A 23,910-nucleotide genomic window follows, 5' to 3' on the forward strand; every position below is an offset into this window, starting at 1 on the left:
GTAAACGAGACTTAATACTTATTTTTTAAATGGCGTGAATTACAATATTCTGTGTATATTTTATATAAAGAAATTTATTAATATGCGAAAAGTCGCTTTATGCTATTAATTTAAAGAGAGAGAGAGAGAGAATCAGGTTTTTCTACCGGATCCTAAAATAGCTTCTGAAATCAGCAATATTGAGTATTTTTAATAAAATCGTGTCTTCTATATATAATCAAATTATATAATTAATCTTTATTTTATACTGTTTTTTTTCTTGGCACCTTCAAACTATATACAGGGTGTCTCAAAATGACCGTATCACCTCTCGGGTACAGGTAGAGCGGGTTAAATTGAATAGAAAAGTTCTCTATCATTTTGCGATTTTCGCAATAATTATTGAGAAACTAATTTATAAGATCGGCAAATCCGGCGCGAGTATCAGCGCGCCGTGGAAAAGATAACCCGCCGCTAGGCCGGTCGCTAAATAATAATCGCTAATCTATTGTTCTTATCAACACTTTGGGCGCGTTCAGCGAAACGCTATTAGCGCTAACAGTCGTTCTATCTTTGTTCAACTTTTAATGAATAACAAAGACAGAACGACACTGTTAGCGCTAATAGTATCCCCCTGAACGCGCCCTATGTCTATGTCCCTGGTAACTGCGAGGCAGTGGCTGCCTGTTTACGCCGCGCGCGCTTAGCGACCAGCCTAGCGATAGGCCGTCCTTCTCTCGGTGCGCTGATACGCGCGCCGGATTTGCCGATCTTTATAAATTAATTTCTCAATAATTATTGCGAAAATCACAAAATGATAGAAAACTTTCTTATTCAATTTAACCCTCTCTACCTGCACCCGAGAGGTGATACGGTCATTTTGAGACACCCTGTATATGTAGGTCCGATACAATTCAATAGGTAAAAAATTTATATATTTTTTATTTTTCTAAATTCTAAATAAAGACTAGAATAATCAATTTGAAAAATACTTAATTTTTTTAATATACATATATTATTGTTATTAATATATATTGCAATTACGTGAAATGAAACACTTAAAAGGAGTTCATATATATAATATGTTACAAAAATGACCCACCAGCACGAAATAAAAATTAAATATAAATATAAATTGTACGTATAATGCATATTATGTTCAATATTAATTATATATATTTTGGTGCGCTTTTAAAGCTACGTTACTGTGTGACGGATGAAACGTAATATCTCTCATCGGAATGCGCGCGCATTCTCGTCAAAACGCAGTCCCAACCAAAATATGCGCAAAGTCTATGAAGAGAATATGGTACTTTCTAGTTCATAAATTAGTGACATGATATTTCCTATGTTATTATTATATAGTGCTTTGAGCGGGAAGTCGCTCTTTCTCTCTCTCGGGAGTAAATTTTACCAGCTCTACTAGAATCACTTTCGAGAAACACGTCGCTACTGCCATCTAGAAGTTCCTGAATACTTCTGTCTCTCCGAGATAAAACTTTGTAATGTTTCTTTAGCATTCTCTATACTAGCAGAGAGAAGTCTTTCTGATACTAAGGGCCACTTGCACCAACTCCGATTAGCTTAATCGTTGATTAAACTATATCTTTGTCTCTTTCAGATAAGTTCAAGAGAAAGAGAGGAACATATAAGTTAATCGGTGATTAAAGTTAATCAACGTTGGTGCAAGTGGCCCTAAGAAAGATCACAAAATCTAGAAAACTGATGATCATTAGTTTATTGAAAAGGCGATGTAAGTGTCCGTCGTGGCGTGATTCGTTTTATAAACTGTTTAAAAAATACTTTTTTTTAAGAATTTGATAATAACATAAAAAACAATTAACATTCTATTTTCCATAAGTGTCAAGAACTTAAAAAAAAATTGTCTTATCTCATTGCATATTGTCTTCACAAAACGAATATTAATATTGTTATAAAACGATTATATTACATTATATAATATTATAATTATATTATATTATATTATTATACTCTTATTCAATTTATTACAACTAATGTTTTCACTCTTCAATTCATTTTTAATTATATAAATAAATCCTAATTTAAATAAAACATGACAGATACATAATAATGCTACATTTTTTTCGATATATATATATATATATATATATATATATATATATATATAGAATTTTTCTGATTGGTATTTATCTCAATAAAAATAATATCTATGAGCGTTTTCCAGCAAAGACACAGACGACACAGTGTAACACAGTGTCCATTAATGTAAGTGAGACACAATGAATGTTCTCCCTCACACTAATGGACACTGTGTCGGCTGTGTCGCTTGCTGGAAAACGCCCTATTACAATAAAATATAAAATATGATTGATTAATATATTACTATGCAGTTTAGTAAAAGTAATAGTAGCGTTTTTAATTAATATTTTAATAATTATTGCGCAAATCGCAAAATGGTAGAGGACTTTTATGTTCAGTTTGACCTGCTCTATCAGCCCTAGAAAGGTGGGGTGGTAATTACCAGACACTCTGTATATATACATCTACACATTAAAGCTATAACACATAAAATTATAAAGAGAATTCAATTTTGAATTTTATAAATTATAGATCGTCTAAAGCGTTAAATATATAAAAAGATATTACTCTACAAAAATATATCAAGTAAAACAGATTAAAAAAAATATTAAATTTATAAAATAATTCTATATAATTAATAGCATAAATATTCTAAAATCTTTTTATCATTTATTACAATCATTTTTAAAGACTTACATTAGTTAAACTAATCTAAAAAATGTGTAAAAAAGATAAAGATATATATATATATATTAAATAATATATCTTTTCTCTTCTTTTTCACCAACATCTTACCAGATATTTTCAAAATAAAAATGATTTATATGTACAATAACCATTTACAACTCCCTGGTAATCTTTTTTACTACGGCATTTTACGAATTCTCATTTAAAGAGACGGATATACAATAAGAAAAAGAATAGACTAGAAGAATACAATCGACACGCACACACACACTATGTTTCATATAACACTGGAGACGCAGGTAGGATATTTAACCGCTTGCACAGTTCAACTGAACGGAACAGGGTTTTAAAAAGGACCCAACAAATCGTCTTTGAGGTACGAAGGACCAACAAACACAAGCAAAGCCTGCATAGCTGACCATCCAACGAACGTTAAGAGAAAGTTCAGTTTAAATGCTCACGCCGAACGCTAAACACGTATCTGTACAGAGTATACGGAAGGCCTAGGTATGTAATAATTGCATTCAATAATTAACAATCTACATTTTATAATTTAATTTCAAAATCACAAATTATCAGAATAAAGAAATCTATGTTTTTTTTATAATTTATCTTTAATATTTTTTTTAAAATCTGTGAAAAGAGAAAAGTATTTTTACGATGTAAAGCACATTTTTTTAGATTAGTGTGTCTTTAAAAAAAGAAGTGTAAATAAATAAGTGGTAAAAATATTTTAGAATATTTATTTTATAGAATTTATAAAATTTATTTTATAAGAAAGATTATTTATTTTACAGATTTCATGAAATTTATTTTATAAACTTAGAAATATTTTTTATAAATCTGTTTTATCTGATATATTTTTGTGAAGTAATATCTTTTATAATTGTAATCTTTTATAACATAATATATTATATTATTTTGTATATTTATAAGGGCTCACTTTAGATTTTTAGATGATTTATATTTGCGACAAAATTCAAGAGAGAATTTTTCTCTTTATAATTTTATGTGTCATGTTTAATATAATGCATATGTGTTTGTGATATATATTTTGATTTGTATATATTTTAATGTATTCAAATATGTTTTTTTACGACATAAAATTTATAAAATTTATAAATAGAATTCTGTCTTAAGATTTGTTGCAAATCGTAGTCCTAGATCATCAAAAAGTGAGCTTTCTCAGATAGAACAGAAAGTCACAATAATGTCAAAATATGTCAAAATGATTAAAAAATGATTGAAAAATGAGTTTTTGTAGTAATCTTGTCATTTTGACATCATTGTGACGTCATTTTACTTTGATACTATCGTGATTTTCTATTCTACTTGGGTTAGACAAAAAGAATATGCTTAATTCAATTTTACATTTTTAAAGTTAATTGTTTTATTTCATATTTTCTTTGTATTTATCTTTTTACACATTTTTGAACACATTTATTAGATTAGTTTAACTAATGTAAGTTTTTAAAAAATGATTGTAATAAATGATAAAAAGAATATTTATGCTATTAATTATATAGAATTATTTTATAAATTTAATATTTTTTTAATCTGTTTTACTTGATATATTTTTGTAGAGTAATATCTTTTTATATATTTAACATTTTAGACGATCTATAATTTATAAAATTCAAGATTGAATTCTCTTTATAATTTTATACGTTACAGCTTTAATGTGTAAATGTGTATTCTAATATATCTTTTAATTTGTATATATTTTAAAAATAGTTTAAATAGTTTTTTTGTATTACACGATACATAAAATTTATAAATAGATTTGTCTCCAATTTGGTTGTAAATTATAGATCGTCAAAGTGGGTTTTAAACAAAACGAATATACTTAATTCAATTTTAATTCAGTTTTAAAAATTACAACTTTATATTTTTAATTGTTTTGATATTGAATATCATGAATGTATTCGCCGCAGTTTAATTGGTTTTTAAAAAGGTTATTAAAAGGGACTTAACAAATTTCAGATAATAAAAGAAAAATCCTTGAGCAGCAAAACTAGTAGAGCTTGCACATGTGACTATAAAGTACATACGTATGTAATTAAGAGAAAGGTCAGTTTAAATGCACATCACCGGATGCTACACGTGTCTGTACAAAGTACGAAAGTTCAGGGTATGTAACAATAATTACATTTTAATAATTAACAATTCAAATCATATGCTAATTTCAAAATCACAAATTATATCACAATAAATAAAGACATCTAATATTATTTTTTTTATAATTTATCTTTAATATTCTTTTTTAAGTATATATTTTTAAATAATATATAAAGAGAGAAAAACATCTTTCAAAAATGATTGTAATAAATGATTGTAATAAATAGGTGATAAAAAGATTTTAGAATATTTATGCTATTAATTATAATAAAATTATTTTATAAATTTAATATTTTTTATAAATCTATTTTACCTGATATATTTTTGTAGAGTAATATCTTTTTATATATTTAACGCTTTAGATGATTTATAATTTGTAAAATTCAAGATCGAATTTTCTTTATAATTTTATGCATTACAGCTTTAATGTGTATATATGTATTGTGATATATTTTGATTTGTATTTTAATATATTCAAATGTTTTTTTTTTTTTTATTACATGACATAAAAATTTATAAATAGAATTCTGTCTTAAGGTTTGCTGCAAATTATAGATCATCTAAAGTGAACTTTAGACAAAATAAAAATATGCTTAATTTAATTTTATATTTGTAAAGATAACTGTTTTACTCCATATTTTATTTGTCTTTAACTTTTTATATATTTAAGCTCACTTAGACGATCTATAATTCATACAAAATTTCAGATAAATTCACTTTATAATTTTATGTGTTTTATGTATTTAATGTGTACATACCTATATGTGTAATCTGACATATGTATATTTTGATTTGTATGTATTTTACATGTTCAAAATATATTTTTTATGCATTACACGATATAAAATTTATAAATAGAATTTTATCTAAAATTTTGTTGCAAATTATAGATTTTCTAATAGGCTTTAGACAAGAGACATGCTCAATTTTGCATTTTTACATAGTTCAAAATTTATAATTTTACTTCATTAACTATTATTTGTTAAATATAATAATGTGTCAATGGATAAATGTTTTATAGTGATAATTGTCAATAGTTTTATTTTCTACATTCATAGTGTTCCATTAGCTGCGAGATTAATTATTGTAAATTTATCAATATTATTGTAAATTTTTATTTACGTGCAATTTAATGAATAAATCATATGTATTATTTTTGCAGAAATATTACTCGATATAACAATATCCTAATTTTTGCAGAGGACTCATCTGCTGACCTATCATATCAACAATGAAACCAATACGGTACAGAGTCGAGACATATATCGTGCCTAAGATTGTGGAAAAAAAACAAGAATTCTCATTACAAACTGCGATCAATGAGATCGACGATCTCAAGAACACCAATCGATTAAATATCCGAGAAGATGAAGACGTGTCAAAGAATAATACTCAAAGCACGAAAAATACATTGGTCGTTTCAAATGATAAATGTATGGAATTCAAAAGATACTCTGTGGATGACACCGAAATAATTAAAAGAAAAGTCACAAAAGACATCACGAACAAAAATGAATTTTTATCCAATAACGAATATGATAATAACGTTAAATATATTGATGAAAATTCTGACGAGCACCTATGTGTACAAAAACAGTTTCAATCATCGATCGAATCGGAGATTGCATTCTATCCTGTAAGACAATTTAAGAAGTTGAACAGTTTGATGTCGATCGACGAGAGAAACGAGAATTTCTTGGAGTCCAAAGTGAACGATTTTTGTCATCACGGTTTTAAAAATGGTTGCACTGCGACAATTCCATCGCCCGAGGAGGTCAGTGATGAGATCTTCAAGGAGAATTGGTTGCACAAGATGGAGAGCTTGCGCCAGCGTGATGCCGCCCTGAAAGAGAGGGAGATAAATCTGCAAAGAAAAGAGAGGGAATTGTTCCAGAGAGAAAAAGAACTCAGAATCGCAGAGAGAATTGTCAATAATAAATTAAAGCTGGTAGATCAGCAGGTAAAATACCAAAAAGACATGGAGAAGAGACTGGAGGAAGTAGCACAAATTTTATCTCACAAAGTCGAGGAACCCAACGTTAAAACAGAAAAGTTGAAAGAAACTTGTCAACCTCTGGAGAAAACTTCAACGCTTCAACGATCGACTTCGACACCTGAAAAAATCATGAACCCCTGTGAGAAAAACGAAGAATGTAATAAAAAAATAAAACATCCAACACGTCCAAAGAACTATCCGTCGAAGCAAGTCTCTTCATCAAACACAATTTCCAAGCCTCTTTTACATACTACCATAAAGTACAAAGAAAGGCCTTCTTGCAATAAAATGTGCTACGATGATCTAAATTCGACGTTGTCAGCGGACATCGGAGACTCATCCTTCGTACGTACATCGGAGCGATTTAATCCGTTACTTTATAAAAAACCGTACGTGTTCACGAGGTCGGCGAGTGAGCGATGGCCTAACAAAACGAATAATGTAGTTGCTACGAGACAGGAAGCAATAGTCAACACCGAGAAGAAATCTGAGCCATTATCGAAGCCCATTATCGAAGAAGACAGAGTTTTCCAAAAGTTCAGCGAGAACGTACACGCCTCGCAGGATAAGAACACGAGATTTCAAAATTACGGACTTGTGGATCGTAAGCTGGACAACGTTCAGCAAAGCAACGCAAAGCATAATCTTGGCAGTGAAAAGAAGTTGTTTTCGTACCTCGATCTGGCAACTTGTAATAAAGGCAGCCAGCGAAATAACGTTTCCAAGAACAGGCCGTTTTCTTGGAATGCGGAGGAAGACGAATGGCTACAAAAAAAACGTCAGGCGTATAACTTAGCAATTAAAAATTCGATTGAGAGTAAGGAAAATCTCAATATCGGCAAGAGTTCAAAAGTTCAAAGAAAGAGTTCGAACAAAGCTGTCAAGAATAAAATATTCACTATATTTCGATAGCATACCCTATTACTTGCTATATCATTAATATATAGCAATGCATAAAATAAGGATTTGTCTAATCCAGAACTAACCAGTCAAAAACTCTATAGTTCTCTGCTATTCATTTTAAAGTCAACAAAGATCTCCAAAAATGTGTAATATAGCTTAATTTAATATTTAATATATAATTTTAAATTTGTATATAATTAGTTATAAGTTCGACACATATATCAAATTTCCAATAAAGTAATTCTGTATTTACAACCTATTTACTACACAATTGTATGCATGATCATCAAGTGTCAGATACTGTAATATTTTTCATATTTTTATAAATAGTACTCAAATACACTGTTACCAAAATAAAGAAAAATAAATTATATACATGTATTAGTAACGTATATTGCGTCACGATTTAAATTGTGCATTAGCACAATTGTGTATTAGCAAGATACATTTGTCAGCTTATGACTCTTATGTGTGATTTTCATTAGTATATTTATTCGCTAGCTTACATAGAACTAATTGATTCTGCGATTCCTTAATGACACAATACATAATAAACATGAAATTAATATGGCCAGGAAGGTGGCTCTCCAGGCTTCAATTGTCTACCGTACAATGCCGATTTGTCCCTAAACATCGTCATGCGCTCCGTCTCCATCTGGTCTATTTTATGCCCGATCATGAAGCCCGTGATGGGGATGATAAGCACCCAATATTGCTTCCACATGTTTTGCGATGATTTATCCTGCTGCAAGTCTTAGTGCTTGGTCTGCTGCTCGGCAAGTTGACGTTTCCAACGAGCCGTGTGTCTCAAATCAGCCGAAATAGTGACCACTGTGAACGTGGGGAATAGCACACTGACTAAGTTGCGCCTGATCAAGGTTCCAATGGCTTTGAAACTGGAAGTACCCATTAAACTGAAAAAAATCAACGGAAGAGAGTTAGTAAAAATCAGACAGATAAAAATAAAAAATAGAAAACAAAATCTGTTCTTTTTACATTAAGCTTGCGTAAATTAATTAAAGGGAAGAGATCGAGAACAGTAGCTAGCAAAGTTGTATAAAACAACTAAATTGGTGAAAAATAATAAGATAATTTTATTTCGAGGAAATAAAAAATAAGGCTAAAGCTGAGAAATAAACGAGATGGAGAAAAGATGAGTTTCTTACGTCCTACGTGCATCGGACGATTAATTTTTTTTGAAGGTTAAAATTTCATTTCAATTGTTATATAATAGCGCGAGAGGTGATGAAGGGAATCTCGAGACGAATCGAGACCAATCCTGTCGCTCCTCCTGTCATTCCTTCGCGAGAAACATTGATTTTCACGCCGAATTTCCGTAAAATCCCGAGTGAAATAAATCTGACGTAAAGAAAAACGTTGATCTTGATTTTTAAGAAGAGAAGAAAAAGCGCACTTTTAACTCCACGATCGATCGAAATCCGTTAAAAAAAAAAAAAAAAAGAGGTTAAGAATCAAAGGTGATTAATATGCGTGGATAAAACAAACATACTTGCCCTCCTAAACAGACCTAAAATTCACCCCGCTTTTTAGCTTCCATCCGTTGCATAATCCTGATCCTAGTGAGTGGATACCATAAATATTCTGATTATAGGACTCTAATGCTATCCTGTGAAGTAAAATTGCATATGGTGTGTATGAAATTTAGAAAAAAAAATATTACAAGAACAAAAAGTTAAAAATATAGTCAGAATTTATAATAAATTAAATCTCGAAAATGCACGGTTTACGTTGATAACGAGATACCTTTTCCTGCTCGATTTTACCGATATGCGTTGCGTGTGTGTGTGTGTGTATCGATCGACGAAGAACGCGTTCTGGGAGACGCTATTAGCGCTAACAGTGTCGTTTTATCTTTGTTCAACTTTTAATGAGTAACAAAGATAGAATGACACCATTAGCGCTAATACGTCTGTCCGAACGCGCTCGAAGTAAAGGCCCGTTCACACGGCCACTTGACAGTGAACAACCGGTGACGAAGTCAAGGGTGGCTTCCAATAGAACGGACGTGAAGACATGATAAACCCATCCGTCATCGTATCCTCTCCTGGTCTTTCAGTTTCAACATCACTCGTGAGCACTCGTCGGATAATCGGAGTCGGCAAAGGTTCAAGGAACACCCTAGAAACACTCGGTTCTTGTAATTAGAAATAAATAGGAATATAGTATCACTTGTGATTACATTTGAATCAACCGGTCGGCAGCCATCCTGGCTTGGAATTGGAGAGAAGGCAGGAGATATCCGAAGAGGAAAATAGGTGAACTGAGACGAAAAAAATTTACCATCCGTATATTAAGTGCCGTTTATCTTAACTGATAAAAATCGGCGAGTTTTAATATCAGAAAAATTTTCTTTTTTAAAGGAAGAATTTTATTTATATTCTCTGTATTTTTTTCTGTAGGGAGGAGATTTAGAAATTTATCGACTATGCCTCCGAAATCTAAGGACACAGAGGTTTTATGGTCGGATATTGCCGGTCGTATATTGGTCAATACTCTCACTCATCCTATTGAATATGCAAAGGTTTTGATACAGGTAATATCTTTATTATATCAATAGAAGTCTCACATGTACAAATAATTTGACATAACTTAACAAGGCAAGATATTGTCTCATTCAAAGAAGGACTGTTAACAGTTACAATAATTTCAACTTTTGATAATCCAGATTGGATATGAGCCTATTCCACCAAAACCAACTGTAACATTGTTTGGCAGGCCAGCGCTGAAACTACCTAATATCTTCACATACAGTATGTGTGTGATTTTAATTTAAAATCTAAGAGATAATGTATTTCTAAATTAAAAAAGGTTTTTTTATATTACATTACATAAATATATTAATTCACAGAATATTTTATATAAATTAGACAAAATTTTATTTTTTTTATATATTGCATATGTTTTACATCATTGTTTACAGTTGGACATATAAAAAGTACAGATGGCTTTATGGGCTGCTACAGAGGCTTGATGCCAAAGGTATGTTCCTATACAGTTAGCACAATAGCATATGATAAAACTTTGGAATATCTACAACTGAATTTAGTACAAAACGAAGATGAAGACGAAGATGGAAATGAAAATGAACTTGTTAGGTATGTGTATTGAAAGGAAAGAAAAAAATACATACAGAAATATAATTTCTTGCCTTTACAGACGTAAAAAATGTATACGTGAGATAATAAGAGATGTAATCAGTAGAACTATCGCAATCGTAGTCAGTCATCCTTTGGAAGTCATTTCATTAAGGATGATGGCTCAATTTGTGGGTGGAGAGACAAAATATAGGTATTGTGTATTGTGATTATACTTAATATAAAATAAATTTAGAATGCTAGAGAATAAAATATCTCAGAAAATTTTATTATTATGACAAAATTTGCTTATTATTATAGTCAATAAAATGTACCTGCATATATTTCTCTCGTGTACAATTCTCGAGAATTCATGAAAATATATACAAGAATTCTTAAACTTAAAAATATAAAGATATCTATGGTTAAGACAGAATATTTTAACCCATTTGGTACATTTTATCATTTTGATCACTTTAATTTTTGATACATTTATTTGCTTGAGTGAAGGGAGTCCAGTTGAAGACTGAACTGTTTTTTAATTGTCATTTTTAAGAATTCTCAATCTTTATATTTTTAAGTTTAAGAACTTATATATATATATATTTTTTTTTTTTTCTTTTTTATGAGTTTTCGAGACTTGTACATGAGATAAATATATGTACGTTTGCTTATTATTATATGCTCCTACAAATAGTAGTCTATTTGGGTCATTCCTGGAGATCTACAGAGAGAATGGAATCCAAGGATATTATGCAGGATTGATACCGCGTGTTATAGGGAGCGCAGCGGCTATAATTCTAGCTGGTGTCTCCACGTACGCCATAAATAATTATGTCATTCAGGAAATGAAACCATACACTGCGTCAAGCATGAAAGTAAGTGGCTCGAGTAAAGTCTCTTGATACTTATTTATATGACGTATTTTGGAACTAATGTATAAGTATGTTTCTCTAAAATGTGTGTGTGTGTGGAATATTTGTAGTTCCTGGCTACTACTGTGATGTATCCGTTTCTGGTGGTGTCACATTGTATGGCAGTAAACGACTGCGGGTAAGTAAAACCTGGAAATTATATTTTATTATATACAGGGTGTACCATTTTAAATGACGATCTCAAATATCTCTTGAAAAACCTTGGGTAACGTTAATGCCGGCGGTACTGTAACTTTCAAGTCTTATAAAAAAAAGATACTTAATGAAAAAATATTTAATTATAGTGTTTTGGAAAGCTCTTGAGATAAGGTACAAGAATATGTAATGAAAAATAGCAGGTTCCATTTAAAAAATTGTAGATAACCTTTACGAGACCTTTAAACGACTATCCAAAATCAACCCAATGGCTTTATCTTATGGCCCCCTTTGAATCAAACAGCTTTTATTTGAAACATTTTTCTCTAAAATGTATTTTTCAAGAGATATTTGAAAACGTCATTTAAAATGGGACATCCTGTATATATAAAAAGAATAAACATAATAACACATAAAAAAATTTTTAAATAATAGAAATACTCATTGTCATTTTGCGTTGTCATATTTTAGTAATCAAAAGTAATGCAAAATTGATTTAAATATCAAGATATTTCAGAGTTAAAGATATCTCTGATATTTGGCGAAAATAATGCATCAGATTAGATTAACATGTTTATGAAAATTTGTTCAAGATTGGTGGCTGGTGTACCACCATACATGCCGATCTACAAGAACTGGTTGCATTGCTGGTCCCATTTATCAGTCCACAACCAACTAAAAAGAGGCAGCAGTTTGTTTTTGCGTTATTACACTGGACAGCAAATGCTTTTGAACGGCAAAGTGATACCGATTATGAGCGACAATTTTTACCAACCCAGTCCTTAATGAGTGTCTCGTCAAGTAAGCCTAGAGTCTGTTATGAACCAAATGAGCATGTTATTAAGCCAAATGTCGACCGATATGTCATGTCCATTAGACGTTTCACCTGTACAGTACATATTTATTTAACCTCATAAAAAATGAAAAAAAAAGTTTGCTGCAACGAATTTCTATACAGAGGTCATACAAAAATTCTATGCAATAAATGTTTTTATGAAACTAAATCGTCATCGAAAAGAAAAAAATATAAAAAATAATTTTCCATAAGTAAAAGCAATCAAGTAAGTTAAAAGATAAATTGATCTTTATAAATGTGTGAAACTATATTAATCAATTTCTGTGATAGCACTTTTCAGTATTATTCTTTAAATTAAGTCAAAAAAAAGCAAATCAATTATTAATCGAGATAATTGCAATTAAAACACATATATCATTGTAATATTTTTTAACAAGGAAATCTATACAGTATCGTTATAGATATGTGAGAATCATCCTCAGGGAAAATTTAATACCCATAAAGCTATAATAAATGTCATTTCTGAATCATTTTTTTAATGACTATTACTCTGATTTTCAGGGCAATGATATCACATTTATTTCATTACTATCGCTTTGATTGATCTTTGATATTTTTAAATCAGATCTCTCTGTACAATACATAATGCCAAGGATAAATCAACTTCAGGCATAAATATTCTTTGATTGCATAATAAAAAAAGAGATACTGGAAGAAAAGTGAGATGTATTTTTGCTATATTGACAATTAGACTTTATTGTTTCGACAATTAATCGACTTACAGTGCGATCCGCGTTGGTAATCGATAAGATTTCAATGAGTATTGCATTCGTCGGATTACAAACGTCTTCCTATACATATTGTGTCCTATAAAGAAAGAAAGGAGAAGAGTAACGCGAGGACTTATAAAACCTCGTTCACCGCCATTAACACACGTATAAAAAAAATATCTCGCTAATAGTCTTAAGGATGTTTGTACATACTTCTTCCTCAGGCATTATGTTTCAATTATATCGCCCGCCTGCGCGAAGGTAGCTAGCTGAATGTGAATAATGAACAGAAAATATATGTATACAGTGTATCACAGAAATATATTTTTATATTAATTCTCAACGCATCATACATTTTTATAAAAAATAAAATTTAAAAAAAATTTATCTTTCGATTTTTTTGATAAAATAAATGTATATTTTTATATTCCATTATTTTTATTCCGATATTCCATTTTTATATAAATGAAATTCAGTTGAGATCAGGTTTTTACTGTAAGACAAAGTCAAATAAAACATTTCCAAAATAATTATTATTAGAAGGCGAAGAATAATCGGGATACACTGTATTCATAATTAATGCACGTTTTATTTTAAATTATTTTTCTGTTTCTACTAAAGAGAGGGCTTTCCAAAGTACTCTTAGAGAGAAAGAGAGAGAGAGACTTGAATAAAATATATTACAATCTTCATACTCTCAATCTAATAAAACAATTCTATTCTTCTCGCATCTCCATTAAATTACTTTATTGTATATATATATTTGTAGAATTTTCCGTTTCGTGGTCGAACAAATGCAGTAATGATTGGTCATTGCTTTTTTTACAGAGAATAGCCCTTCTTAAAAACTAAATTATAGCTTAACTACACGTAGAACGAATAATCGTTGCACAAGGACCATGTCAATTCGAAATGTACTATTTAACACCAGAGTTATCAAATTTATGTATACAATTCTACTAGATAAAATGTATTTTCAAGAACGTGAATTATTGGGTTTTTACAATGAAATTTGTAACTATAAGCTAGGCATTATCAACATTATCGGAACTACTACTAGTGTGTAATCAATCATGTACAATTCCCCCACATATGCCCTTATATAAAGTTTCTTATTTTATATACTCTGTGTTAAAGATTCTTTCTGTTGGCTATATCGAGTTTGATTTTTTTCCTTTTCAAGCAGATTATGCGAACGCGTTACAACACCAATCAGCGCTCTACATCTATTCCATTTTAACAATTCTTTCACTATTTCTGTATCAATCATGGTAATCTTATTTTATTGTATCCTGACAAAATTGCATTATGCTTGCACAGCCGATGTGAAATCCGGCTCGAAAAATTAATTAAACAACGGAAATCGAATTTGGATAAATCTAACATACTATATTTTGTTATCGAAAAATCTCCTCCGTTCAAATGAAAAAAAAAACGGCCATCGTTATTCCAGATCGCATTAGAAATAAACGAGGGGGACTCTTACGGTAGATATTAATTCTATCAATCTCGTTCTCGCGTAGCACAATAAAGATCAACATTTCAATATTTAATCAACCAACATCGTTTCTCTCTTATACTATTATTATTGGATATCAACAATCAATTGTTTGTCGAGTCCGCATTAATGCATAAAGATAACTTTTTTTAGGCTCTCTGTAAGCCGCGAGGCTATATACATTGAGGAATGTTGGCGAAATCGGAAGCAAGGAGCACACATTTGAAGCTTCTTTACAATCAGATATGAAATATAAAGCAATCTCGATGCAACGCAGAAAGTGAAACTGTTCAATATTCACATTCTAGGACTGAGAGGCTTGAACTCGACAGGCTACATCTGAGGAGCTTCTTTCGCTTCTTACAATTAATATATATAGAAAAAAGTTTATTTTTTCCACTTTTTTCTTCTTTAAATATTATGCGTATATACAAAAGTATATTTCTTACAATGTACGAATTATAAAAAAATAAGAGATAAAGAGAACAACTTAAAAAATAAAACAAAGTGACAAATTGATATTACCAAGGCAGCATAATACTTAATGTAATCGATAAAGAGTAATGTCCGTTATGTCAGGCAAATATATCAAATGTGGGATGAACAAATAATCGGTACATCGTATGACATTTCTCCGAAAAAGTATGTTAAGGTAAATTCACGTTTATCAATTTACAGTTGCTCGAAAGATTAAATCGGACATACCGGACACATAATATTTCTTTCTTAGAGTCAAACAGAGAAACGCGCGGAATAACCTGGTAATTGTAACAAAATCTTGTGACAGAAATCTTAGGGACGTATCCAGAGACAAATTAATTTCCTTATAATATTTCTACATTACAAAATTCAGTTATAGAGTTATATAGAGTTTAACGAAATTTATATATATATATATATATATATATATATATATAAATTATTTATCTGTGTCTATACATCTAATGAAACTCAATTTTTTACAATAGTTGTGTAAAAAAAAACTTAATTTGTCTCTAGATATATGTGTGTTTTATATACAACACGATCCTCTACACTTTTAATGGCGATCCGAAATATCTGTAGCAGTGCTATTTCGGCTCCATGAATCATAATATATGCGTTCTTTTTTTCTCACAGGAATCAATCAAAAAACGATCAATAACTGTAAATAAAATTACATAATAAATACGGACGTGTGATAATATATGCAACAAGTAATGTGATATTTAGCTATTTATGAACAATCATAAATTAGGCCACGATGTGTATAACGATAATATTTTGTTCATTTTAACTTTGGTAAATTGAAATGTTATATAAATTCCATTTTCTGGTTAAAATTGTAACATTTGACTCTCTGATCTTTCGTTGAATTTTTGTCAGTTGTGAAATGCAATTAACTGTGAACATTTTAGATTTTCCAAAAATTTGAATGTGTGTAATTGATTCTTACAAGTTTGCAACTTTTTTTAAATTGAAATGCAATTTTTATATAAGAATAACAGAGATATCAAAGATTATATATAGTGTAATTAGTATTTAAGATTACGTTCTAAAAACGGTATACATTTTTCATATTAATTTTTCTCCCATTTCTAAATTTTCTCAATACTTCAATTGACACGCTTTCTAAAACGAAATCTCTTGAAATTTAACACGAGGCTCTCGTATTTGTCATTGATATTCCTTTTATCGCATATGCGCGATTTGTTGTAATGCAGAGTATGAGATGTACGTACATAGTATGCTAGAAGTCACGCGTTACTTTTTTAGGAATTTTTTAATCAGCTGTATCTTCGATAAAAATAGATGCAGATTTTTTATTTTTAATGCCAAATCTCCTCGATATTCTTGCTATAAGAAACATAAACTAATAATTATTTTACTTTGCCAGAGAGGCAAAAGATTTGAAAATACTCCCTCTAAATCAAAATATTATGAAATAGTAGTTGCACTTATAATAACAGTGTGATATTCTACATATAAATTAAAAAAAAAAAAGAGATCTCTATATATTAACAAATATGCTAATAAAAACACTTTAGGCGAGTTAAAATATTTTTTACCAAGCAATTAAAAGAAATAAAAAATCGACACGATATTGTTATTTATTTTCAAAATTTAATTCACTAGATGGCGATACTTTGTAGACCGGATTATTTTTTTACCTAGAAACGCGCGACTTCTAGGATGCCTTATCTAACGCGATCATTTATAACTTCATTTTATTTCGACTCGACAATAATTTTCCGCACGCACATGACACGACTTACTCTACTTCAAGTCCAGCTCCACTTCCGGGCTTTCCAAGGAGAACGGCTTGAGATTCTCAACAATAGGCGTCTGATCCGGGTCGACGCGAATGCGAATCTTATTGGTGTCCAGGGAGCGCGGTAACGTGCGCGGCAGGTCGTCCTTGTAAGAGATCGCCGCCGATACAACTGGCGACGTGTACGGCACGTAAATCCGCACTACGTCTGGACTGGGCTGATGCGGAGTCGCACGCGGCGTCGGTAGACCACCGCTGCCCGAACTCGCGTTAGAGATATTGCTCTGGGTATCTAGGCTGTTGTCCAACGCCTGGGAACGCGTCGCGGAACTGAATACCGACAGGTCGGCCGTCGACGTCACTGACGTCTCGGCCAACGATCGGCGGGAGCCGTTAGGGGACGTGCCGTCATCGAGGCTCGGATCGAAGGAGAACTTGCTTCCTAAAAACACAGATTTTTCACATTAGAAGTGCGAGGTTGAAACCACTGGACAAGATTTTTATCGAGCATTTATCGGAATTTAGAGATCATTCAATAAAATGGTTTCATTTTTTTCGATTATTAATGAAATGAAAATATGAATAGAGATATAAATCTTTTTTTCAAATGATTCAATGCAGTAAAACAAGATTTGCATTTATTTTTTGAAAGCATATACGATGCAAGGGATGTTGACGAAAGTTTTATTAGCAAGGATTAAGAATAATGATCGTGCATGATAGGTCTCTGATTTATTTATATGTAATGTCAGAGGAACAACAAGCTTAATAATAAAACTTGCATAGGAATCATCTTAATTTTGTCTTAATATACAAAGATTGCTTCAAAAAAGCAGGATCTTTTGATTTACATGCGTGTGGATAAAGTATTGTGTTAAATCATGTAAGACTCAGTTTGGTTAATTTTGTGATACGTTTATTAAATATAAACATGTAACGAAACGAGAAAAAATGATTATAAAAAATTTATTAATAGATATTTTGGATGAAGCGCATCTTGTGAATGTGTATTTGTGACAAAAACACAGGATTAAGGATCGATATCCCGAGATTAATTATCGCATGATTCAAAGCACAATTGCGCAAATTTATGTGTATAACAAATTTAATATATATGCGTAATATATATATATATATATATATATATATATATATATATATATATATATATATATGTATTTTTTTTTTAATATTATTGTATAAAAAAAATATCCTATTATATTCTGATGCATTTTCCTATACATTGCGAGGAACTGCTGTGTATATATAAATCATTTTGTGTACAACTATATATACTATATATGCTAGCTTATACAAAACAATATATCTTTACGCGTAGCAAAGGCTTTCTACAAACTATATATTCGACATCTCAGCGTCAAATTTCATTGAGCAAAATCGCGAAGGTTTATCGTTGCAGATAAACGTAAGCACCGTGTGTTTTCGCTTACAGTCTAGTATTATAGATAACTGTTATCCGTACGTTCGAATCAGTGTTATTCTCTTCCTCGGAATCGCTGTCACGTTCGACGCGCGAGGTACTGTTATCTGTGCTATTATCGTGTATGCTATTGTCGCGGCTATCGCTGAACTCACCGCCAAGGCCACCGGTTGGTTCGACGGGCGTGGTGCTCTCTCTGCCGTTGTCGTTAACGTTGTCGTTGTCGTTGTTGATAAGTGCCATATCCCTGCGCTGCGCCACGGATTCTCGCATTACATGCTGAGCTTCGCTGAACTCCTCACTTCGCCTCCCAACCTGGACGAACATGAAACGATGATGCTATTACAACACAGCAAAATTCTAAAGAAGAGGATATTCCCACTAATTTCTTTTGTTGCTCGATTATTATTATGTTTGGTTGTTGTAATATTTGCTATAATCATTGCGCAAGATATACTAATATTCATACTACACACTGTGTGTAATATAACACAGAGTGCAGAAATAATGTCTTGCCAAAAGTAATTTTCCTTCGACAAATGAGCTAGATAGGTTTTGATCTACGAGCAATCAAAAAAGAATTTCAGGATTAAATACAAAATTGTCAGCTAATAATAGAACGGTTTCACGGTTTTTTTCCTTAACATATATTGCTCGTTATCGCGTCCATTGTATGTTTTGTGATACTATTTTGTTATTGTAAAGCAGGTTTCTCTGAAAACGCAAAACGGAGTGTTTCGACGTTTACCTTGTTAGTAAACGAAGGTTCCTTGAAAGTGCCAAACGGAAAACGGGGCAGTTCGTGAGGCAACGGTGCCCCCGGATAATCTAATTTGGCACGCTTTAATTCCTCCATGTTGCGTTCCATCATACTGATCACAGCATCGTCGTCGAAACAGAAGTCCTTCTCCAACTTAATCTGCAGATAGTTGCAGAACTCGTCGAGACTCTCCATCGGCATCAGATAGCGCTTATGTAGCTTCATCACGGTGTACGCCATCGCTGGCAGTATCCGATCACCATCCAAAAGAAATATGTCCCAAATACGGAGACCGAGACTAACGGGAGTCTATCACGAGCAAATTAATATCGTCAAAAATATTTCAAATTCTACAAAGACATTCACTAACAAGGGAACCTCGCAAATTCGAGAATTCTATTTTGATGAAACTTTACATATAGAGGGGGGAGGAGAAGAAAAATAAGTAAATATAGACATTTTCAATTGTTGCTCAAAAATGATTTTAAAGAGTAAAATCATCCCTCATACATAAAGTGGTGACTTTGCTTTTCTCGACATATTTGGAATTATTTCAGATATCAAAAAATGTTTTATACAAAAGTTTTATGATATATATAAGAACACATCTATTTTAACATTATATAATGTAATTTTAGAAAAATAATTTTTCAATTTTAATTTTTTTTTTATTTTTATTTTAATAATGTGCTTTGATAGAAATGCATTTTTTCCATGAAACTTTCCTATAACATATTTTTTGTAGAAAATATTTTTGAATAGTTTAAATAATTTTCAAAATATATCGAGAAAAGCAAAAAAAACTGTTATATACATGGTGTTTCATTTTAATTGATCACCCCAAAAACTTTTATTTTTCATTTTAGAAAAAAATATTTCAGACAAAAATTGTATGGTTTCAAAGGGACCATAAGATGACGCCATTGGTTTTACCTTGATAGACAAATTGTGTAATGTTCATGCCAGCGTCACAGAAAACTTATATCTCAAAAAATTCTTAATGAAAAAATATTTTATTATAGTATTTTGGAAAGCTCTCGAGGTAAGCTATAATAATATGCAATAATAAGTAAAATGTTCCATTCAAGAAATTGAAGGTGACTTTCAGGTGACCTTCAAACGATTATCTAAGGTCAAACCAATGGCATTATCTTATGGCCTTCAAAACCATACAACTTTTGTCCGAAACATTTTTTTCTAAAATAAATAAAATAGTTTTTGTGGTTAATTAAAATGAGACACTCTGTATATAATGTTATATATATGGTTTCACCCCTTAGAATAGTTTTTGGGCAGCAATTAAAAATTGAATGCATCTATTCACGCCCCCGCCTCTCTACATATGTATAAAGTTTCATCAAAATTTTCGAGTTTAAAGTTTCCTTGTAAGATTGTTTACACATTTCACACACAGGATGCAATAATTATATAAATTATTTAAATATATAATTATATAAATTATTTTTTAAGACAAAGATATTTTGTAAAACAAATTGTATCTCTAGATGCTTGAGGAAAAAGTTTTTATACAAGTTATTAAAAACTAAATAATGACAATGTTTAGTTTTGAAAAGCTTCTTCTATGAATAAAATTGTGTAAAAGAAGAAAAAAATGGTACTAAAAAATATAGTCTAGAAAGAAAGAAAAGAAGAAATACATACTCTCTCTTGAAAAACAACAAAGAACCATTTCAATGCATAAAGTATGGAATCGCAGCCACATTTATCCATTTTCCGTTTCAATTTCGGCAAAAATTTGTTCATTATCTTGTCATGGTGTTCTATGAAACGATTTAATTTTGGAAATCCATCGACATAAAAGCCTGTAAAATATATTACAAGTATAAATATCTCAATGTGCCGATAAAAAAAAAATGTCAATAATGTTCAGAAGTTCATAAACACGATTGGCACGACCTTTAACATTTGAAAAACTACATTACTTAATTTTTTTTCTTTACGTGTAAATTCATGCAGAAATGCATATTAGACTTTTTTCTCATTAAATAATTTTCTATTCTTGCCATTCCATATTCATGAACCTATGAACAATAACTTAATTTTATGACAAAAATATATCATCAAAGGATTATTTTGATGTAGAAAAAAATCCAACCATGCATGCTGTATTTTTGATCGGCAAGTAATACAGAAAGGCCCCAAAATGCGTCCTCTTCGTCCATGTAAAGCAGCAATAAACCAGCTAACACGGACATTCCTTGGCAATATCCTACCTCCATGTTATACATACTATAAGCCGCTAGTACGTAAAACATGGATTTTTGTTTTATGCTATATCTCTCTCTGAAAAGATAACAACATACTGTAATTATGACAAAGTGGGACTTTAAATTATTTCTAGTGTCATACCTATAGTTAATATGATCTCTGTATTGTCTGGCGACATCGGCATCAATCTGTCGTATCTCTGTGGACCATTGGCGAGCTAGTTTTAGCATTTCTTCGTATTTGCCTGCCTGCTCCTTTCTGAGATTCTTGATGCCGAGGAGTAGGGTCCATACTTGGCCACGAAATCTGTTAGGAATTCCTTTGTATATTCTACGACGCAGTTTCTCCTTGGTCGAGGCACTGTCCCACTGCTTTGTCATCTTCTCCCATTTTTTCAATCTCTCCATCTCCACATGATGTAACTTGATCTCGTATGAATCCGGCTTCTGTGGTAATCTCTTATCGCTGCAGATAAAACCATGATTTAAGATTATTGATATACATGTATATATCTTAATATCATGCGCATTTGATTTTGACATTCTAAATATGTATGCATACTGTATAAATCCATATCTGTCTGTAGTGTGATAGACTTCATAACCAGGATCCTCCCAGGGATCAATCTCAGCGCCTTCCCTACCCCGGTCATAGCAGCTGAAAATTCTATCGCGCTCTGCAGCAGACCGTTTCAACAGTTCTTCCTCATTCATCCCACGTGACAGTACGCGGCCAGATTCTTACAAGCATGCCGTCTCGTTAATGAACCTCTCTACCAGCATCCAACCATTAAGCTTCATCTGTAAAAAAGTGTATCTTGCTGTAATAAGTTTGTAGACAAATTGAGTGAACTTTACTATTAATATACTCTATAGATCACATCTTATGAGAAGCTAAATTAAGGCGCACATGTGTGTTTACATGTATCGAATATCCTTTAAAAAGGTAATTACTTTCCCGCATCGTGTAAAATACAAAATGTATGAGTGTAAATGAAAATTACGTGTAACTCCTCGGCGTTCTCGCGCCGTCCGGAAGGTAACAGATTTCGCCGTTAAATTGTCACATCGACGCGCGTGTACGACTGACAGATTGACACTCAATGTGCGACCGGGTGGCCGAGCGGGCACAAAATGGATCTGTCTTCTGATTTCAACCTGGCCAGGCGCAGGCGATACACGCGACACGACATTTGAGCTCCTCGACCGCGCTCGCCTCTGCTACTCCTCTAGTCCTCTTTTCGAGAGTCCACGGAAGACACCAAGTAACAGCGGCAGCGGCAACGGGTCTCTCGATTCTAGCGCACTCTTGCGGGATCAGTTTACTCTTTATACTCTAGCAGTACTATGAAAATTATCATTTTATTTTTTTATTATATGAAAAATTCCTAAAAATATATAATAATAAATTAAAGATGTACTGTATTCTAGCAATATGAAATTTATTATTATAATTAAGTATTCCCAAAAAAATGTTCTCTTTTCATTAAAAAAAAAATTGCTGTTATTCAGTCCATTTAGTTTTTATATCCTTCATACAAACTTTGAAAACAGTACAGTCGGACCTCTTATCCTACGACCCTCTTATACTACGAAACCTCTTATCCTACGAAAAAAAAATCCTCTCATGCTACGACCGCGAAAGGGGAGAATTATACCCCCACGCTCAAATTTTTGTCGTAGAATCAGAGGTTTAAGAGAAAGATACCGGACCGAAAATGTCGTAGGATAAGAGGTCCGACTGTATTTTGAAAAAGACGCATTTCAAGGTTTGCAGACCCATTTGAAAACACGCGCACAATTTAGAAAAAAATTAATTCTGTCAATCTTGTGAATTTTTCTATAAAATTTAAAAAATATAATATATTCTTCAGACATTATATTTTTTCAGAAAATATTTAAAAAATCAATTGTTTTATCCTTTAAACTCTTGCTAAAATTGATGACAAGCCAGCAAAAGAAAAAGAAAGAAAAAAGTATTAACTGCATCATATGTAAAGTCGACATTGATTTTTGCACACATTTGTTTTAAAATTTATTTCTTGGGACAGAGTTTACTTTAATCAGAAAACAAAAGAAATGACATTTTCATAATTGGTCAACCAAAGATTTCCTGATTGGTCAAACAAACACCATCATTTTTTTGCTTCTACGGACTGTAAATCGATTGGCTATCGCGTCGTTTCTTGCGTGAGCGCTGATGTGGCCATTATATGTGAGCATAGTCAATGAAAACTTTCTAGCAAGAACACGCATA

General features: G+C 31.5%; 4 protein-coding genes across 18 annotated transcripts; 2 read left to right on the plus strand and 2 right to left on the minus strand.

The window, feature by feature from the left end:
* The first annotated feature begins 1,304 nt into the window (after positions 1 to 1,304).
* Positions 1,305 to 8,310, plus strand: LOC140663931 (uncharacterized). Of its 8 annotated transcripts, XM_072888524.1 has the most exons (5): positions 1,305 to 1,481; positions 1,601 to 1,732; positions 2,936 to 3,234; positions 4,711 to 4,858; positions 6,046 to 8,310. In XM_072888524.1, the coding sequence occupies exon 5, from the start codon at positions 6,077 to 6,079 to the stop codon at positions 7,751 to 7,753; it is 1,677 nt and encodes a 558-aa protein (XP_072744625.1). In that variant the 5' UTR covers positions 1,305 to 1,481; positions 1,601 to 1,732; positions 2,936 to 3,234; positions 4,711 to 4,858; positions 6,046 to 6,076; the 3' UTR covers positions 7,754 to 8,310. The 8 variants fall into 8 exon arrangements, with proteins under 8 accessions (XP_072744625.1, XP_072744624.1, XP_072744626.1 ...); XM_072888523.1 differs by having other exon boundaries at positions 1,305 to 1,732; XM_072888525.1 differs by having other exon boundaries at positions 1,305 to 1,732; positions 3,027 to 3,234.
* LOC140663938 (NADH dehydrogenase [ubiquinone] 1 beta subcomplex subunit 1) lies at positions 8,210 to 9,643 on the minus strand. 4 transcript variants are annotated; one of them, XM_072888546.1, is made up of 3 exons: positions 9,509 to 9,643; positions 9,273 to 9,371; positions 8,210 to 8,658 (listed from the first exon to the last, which is right to left on the minus strand). In XM_072888546.1, the coding sequence occupies exon 3, from the start codon at positions 8,466 to 8,468 to the stop codon at positions 8,307 to 8,309; it is 162 nt and encodes a 53-aa protein (XP_072744647.1). In that variant the 5' UTR covers positions 8,469 to 8,658; positions 9,273 to 9,371; positions 9,509 to 9,643; the 3' UTR covers positions 8,210 to 8,306. The 4 variants fall into 4 exon arrangements, with proteins under 4 accessions (XP_072744647.1, XP_072744649.1, XP_072744648.1 ...); XM_072888548.1 differs by having other exon boundaries at positions 9,259 to 9,371; XM_072888547.1 differs by having other exon boundaries at positions 9,255 to 9,371.
* LOC140663934 (mitochondrial carrier homolog 2) lies at positions 9,130 to 16,157 on the plus strand. Of its 5 annotated transcripts, none has more exons than XR_012046356.1 (10): positions 9,130 to 9,222; positions 9,822 to 10,020; positions 10,165 to 10,298; positions 10,431 to 10,515; positions 10,686 to 10,860; positions 10,922 to 11,053; positions 11,537 to 11,717; positions 11,825 to 11,892; positions 12,503 to 12,970; positions 13,267 to 14,597. XR_012046356.1 is itself a non-coding variant. In XM_072888534.1 (9 exons), exons 2-8 carry the CDS (start codon positions 10,191 to 10,193, stop codon positions 12,693 to 12,695), a joined length of 942 nt encoding a protein of 313 aa, XP_072744635.1. In that variant the 5' UTR covers positions 9,772 to 10,020; positions 10,165 to 10,190; the 3' UTR covers positions 12,696 to 12,710; positions 15,127 to 16,157. The 5 variants fall into 5 exon arrangements, 2 of the variants coding, with proteins under 2 accessions (XP_072744635.1, XP_072744636.1); XR_012046357.1 differs by lacking the exon at positions 9,130 to 9,222 and adding an exon at positions 9,240 to 9,393; XR_012046358.1 differs by lacking the exon at positions 9,130 to 9,222 and having other exon boundaries at positions 9,772 to 10,020; positions 11,540 to 11,717.
* Positions 13,957 to 22,951, minus strand: Rn-tre (Related to the N terminus of tre oncogene). The gene is made up of 8 exons (XM_072888520.1): positions 22,658 to 22,951; positions 22,216 to 22,454; positions 21,796 to 22,119; positions 21,542 to 21,729; positions 21,088 to 21,248; positions 19,414 to 19,734; positions 18,821 to 18,980; positions 13,957 to 17,666 (listed from the first exon to the last, which is right to left on the minus strand). The coding sequence occupies exons 2-8, from the start codon at positions 22,365 to 22,367 to the stop codon at positions 17,230 to 17,232; spliced, it is 1,743 nt and encodes a 580-aa protein (XP_072744621.1). The 5' UTR covers positions 22,368 to 22,454; positions 22,658 to 22,951; the 3' UTR covers positions 13,957 to 17,229.
* Positions 22,952 to 23,910: the final 959 nt, after the last annotated feature.

This window comes from Anoplolepis gracilipes, chromosome 3, assembly GCF_047496725.1.
Source record: "Anoplolepis gracilipes chromosome 3, ASM4749672v1, whole genome shotgun sequence".
NCBI classification, from domain to species: domain Eukaryota; kingdom Metazoa; phylum Arthropoda; class Insecta; order Hymenoptera; family Formicidae; genus Anoplolepis; species Anoplolepis gracilipes.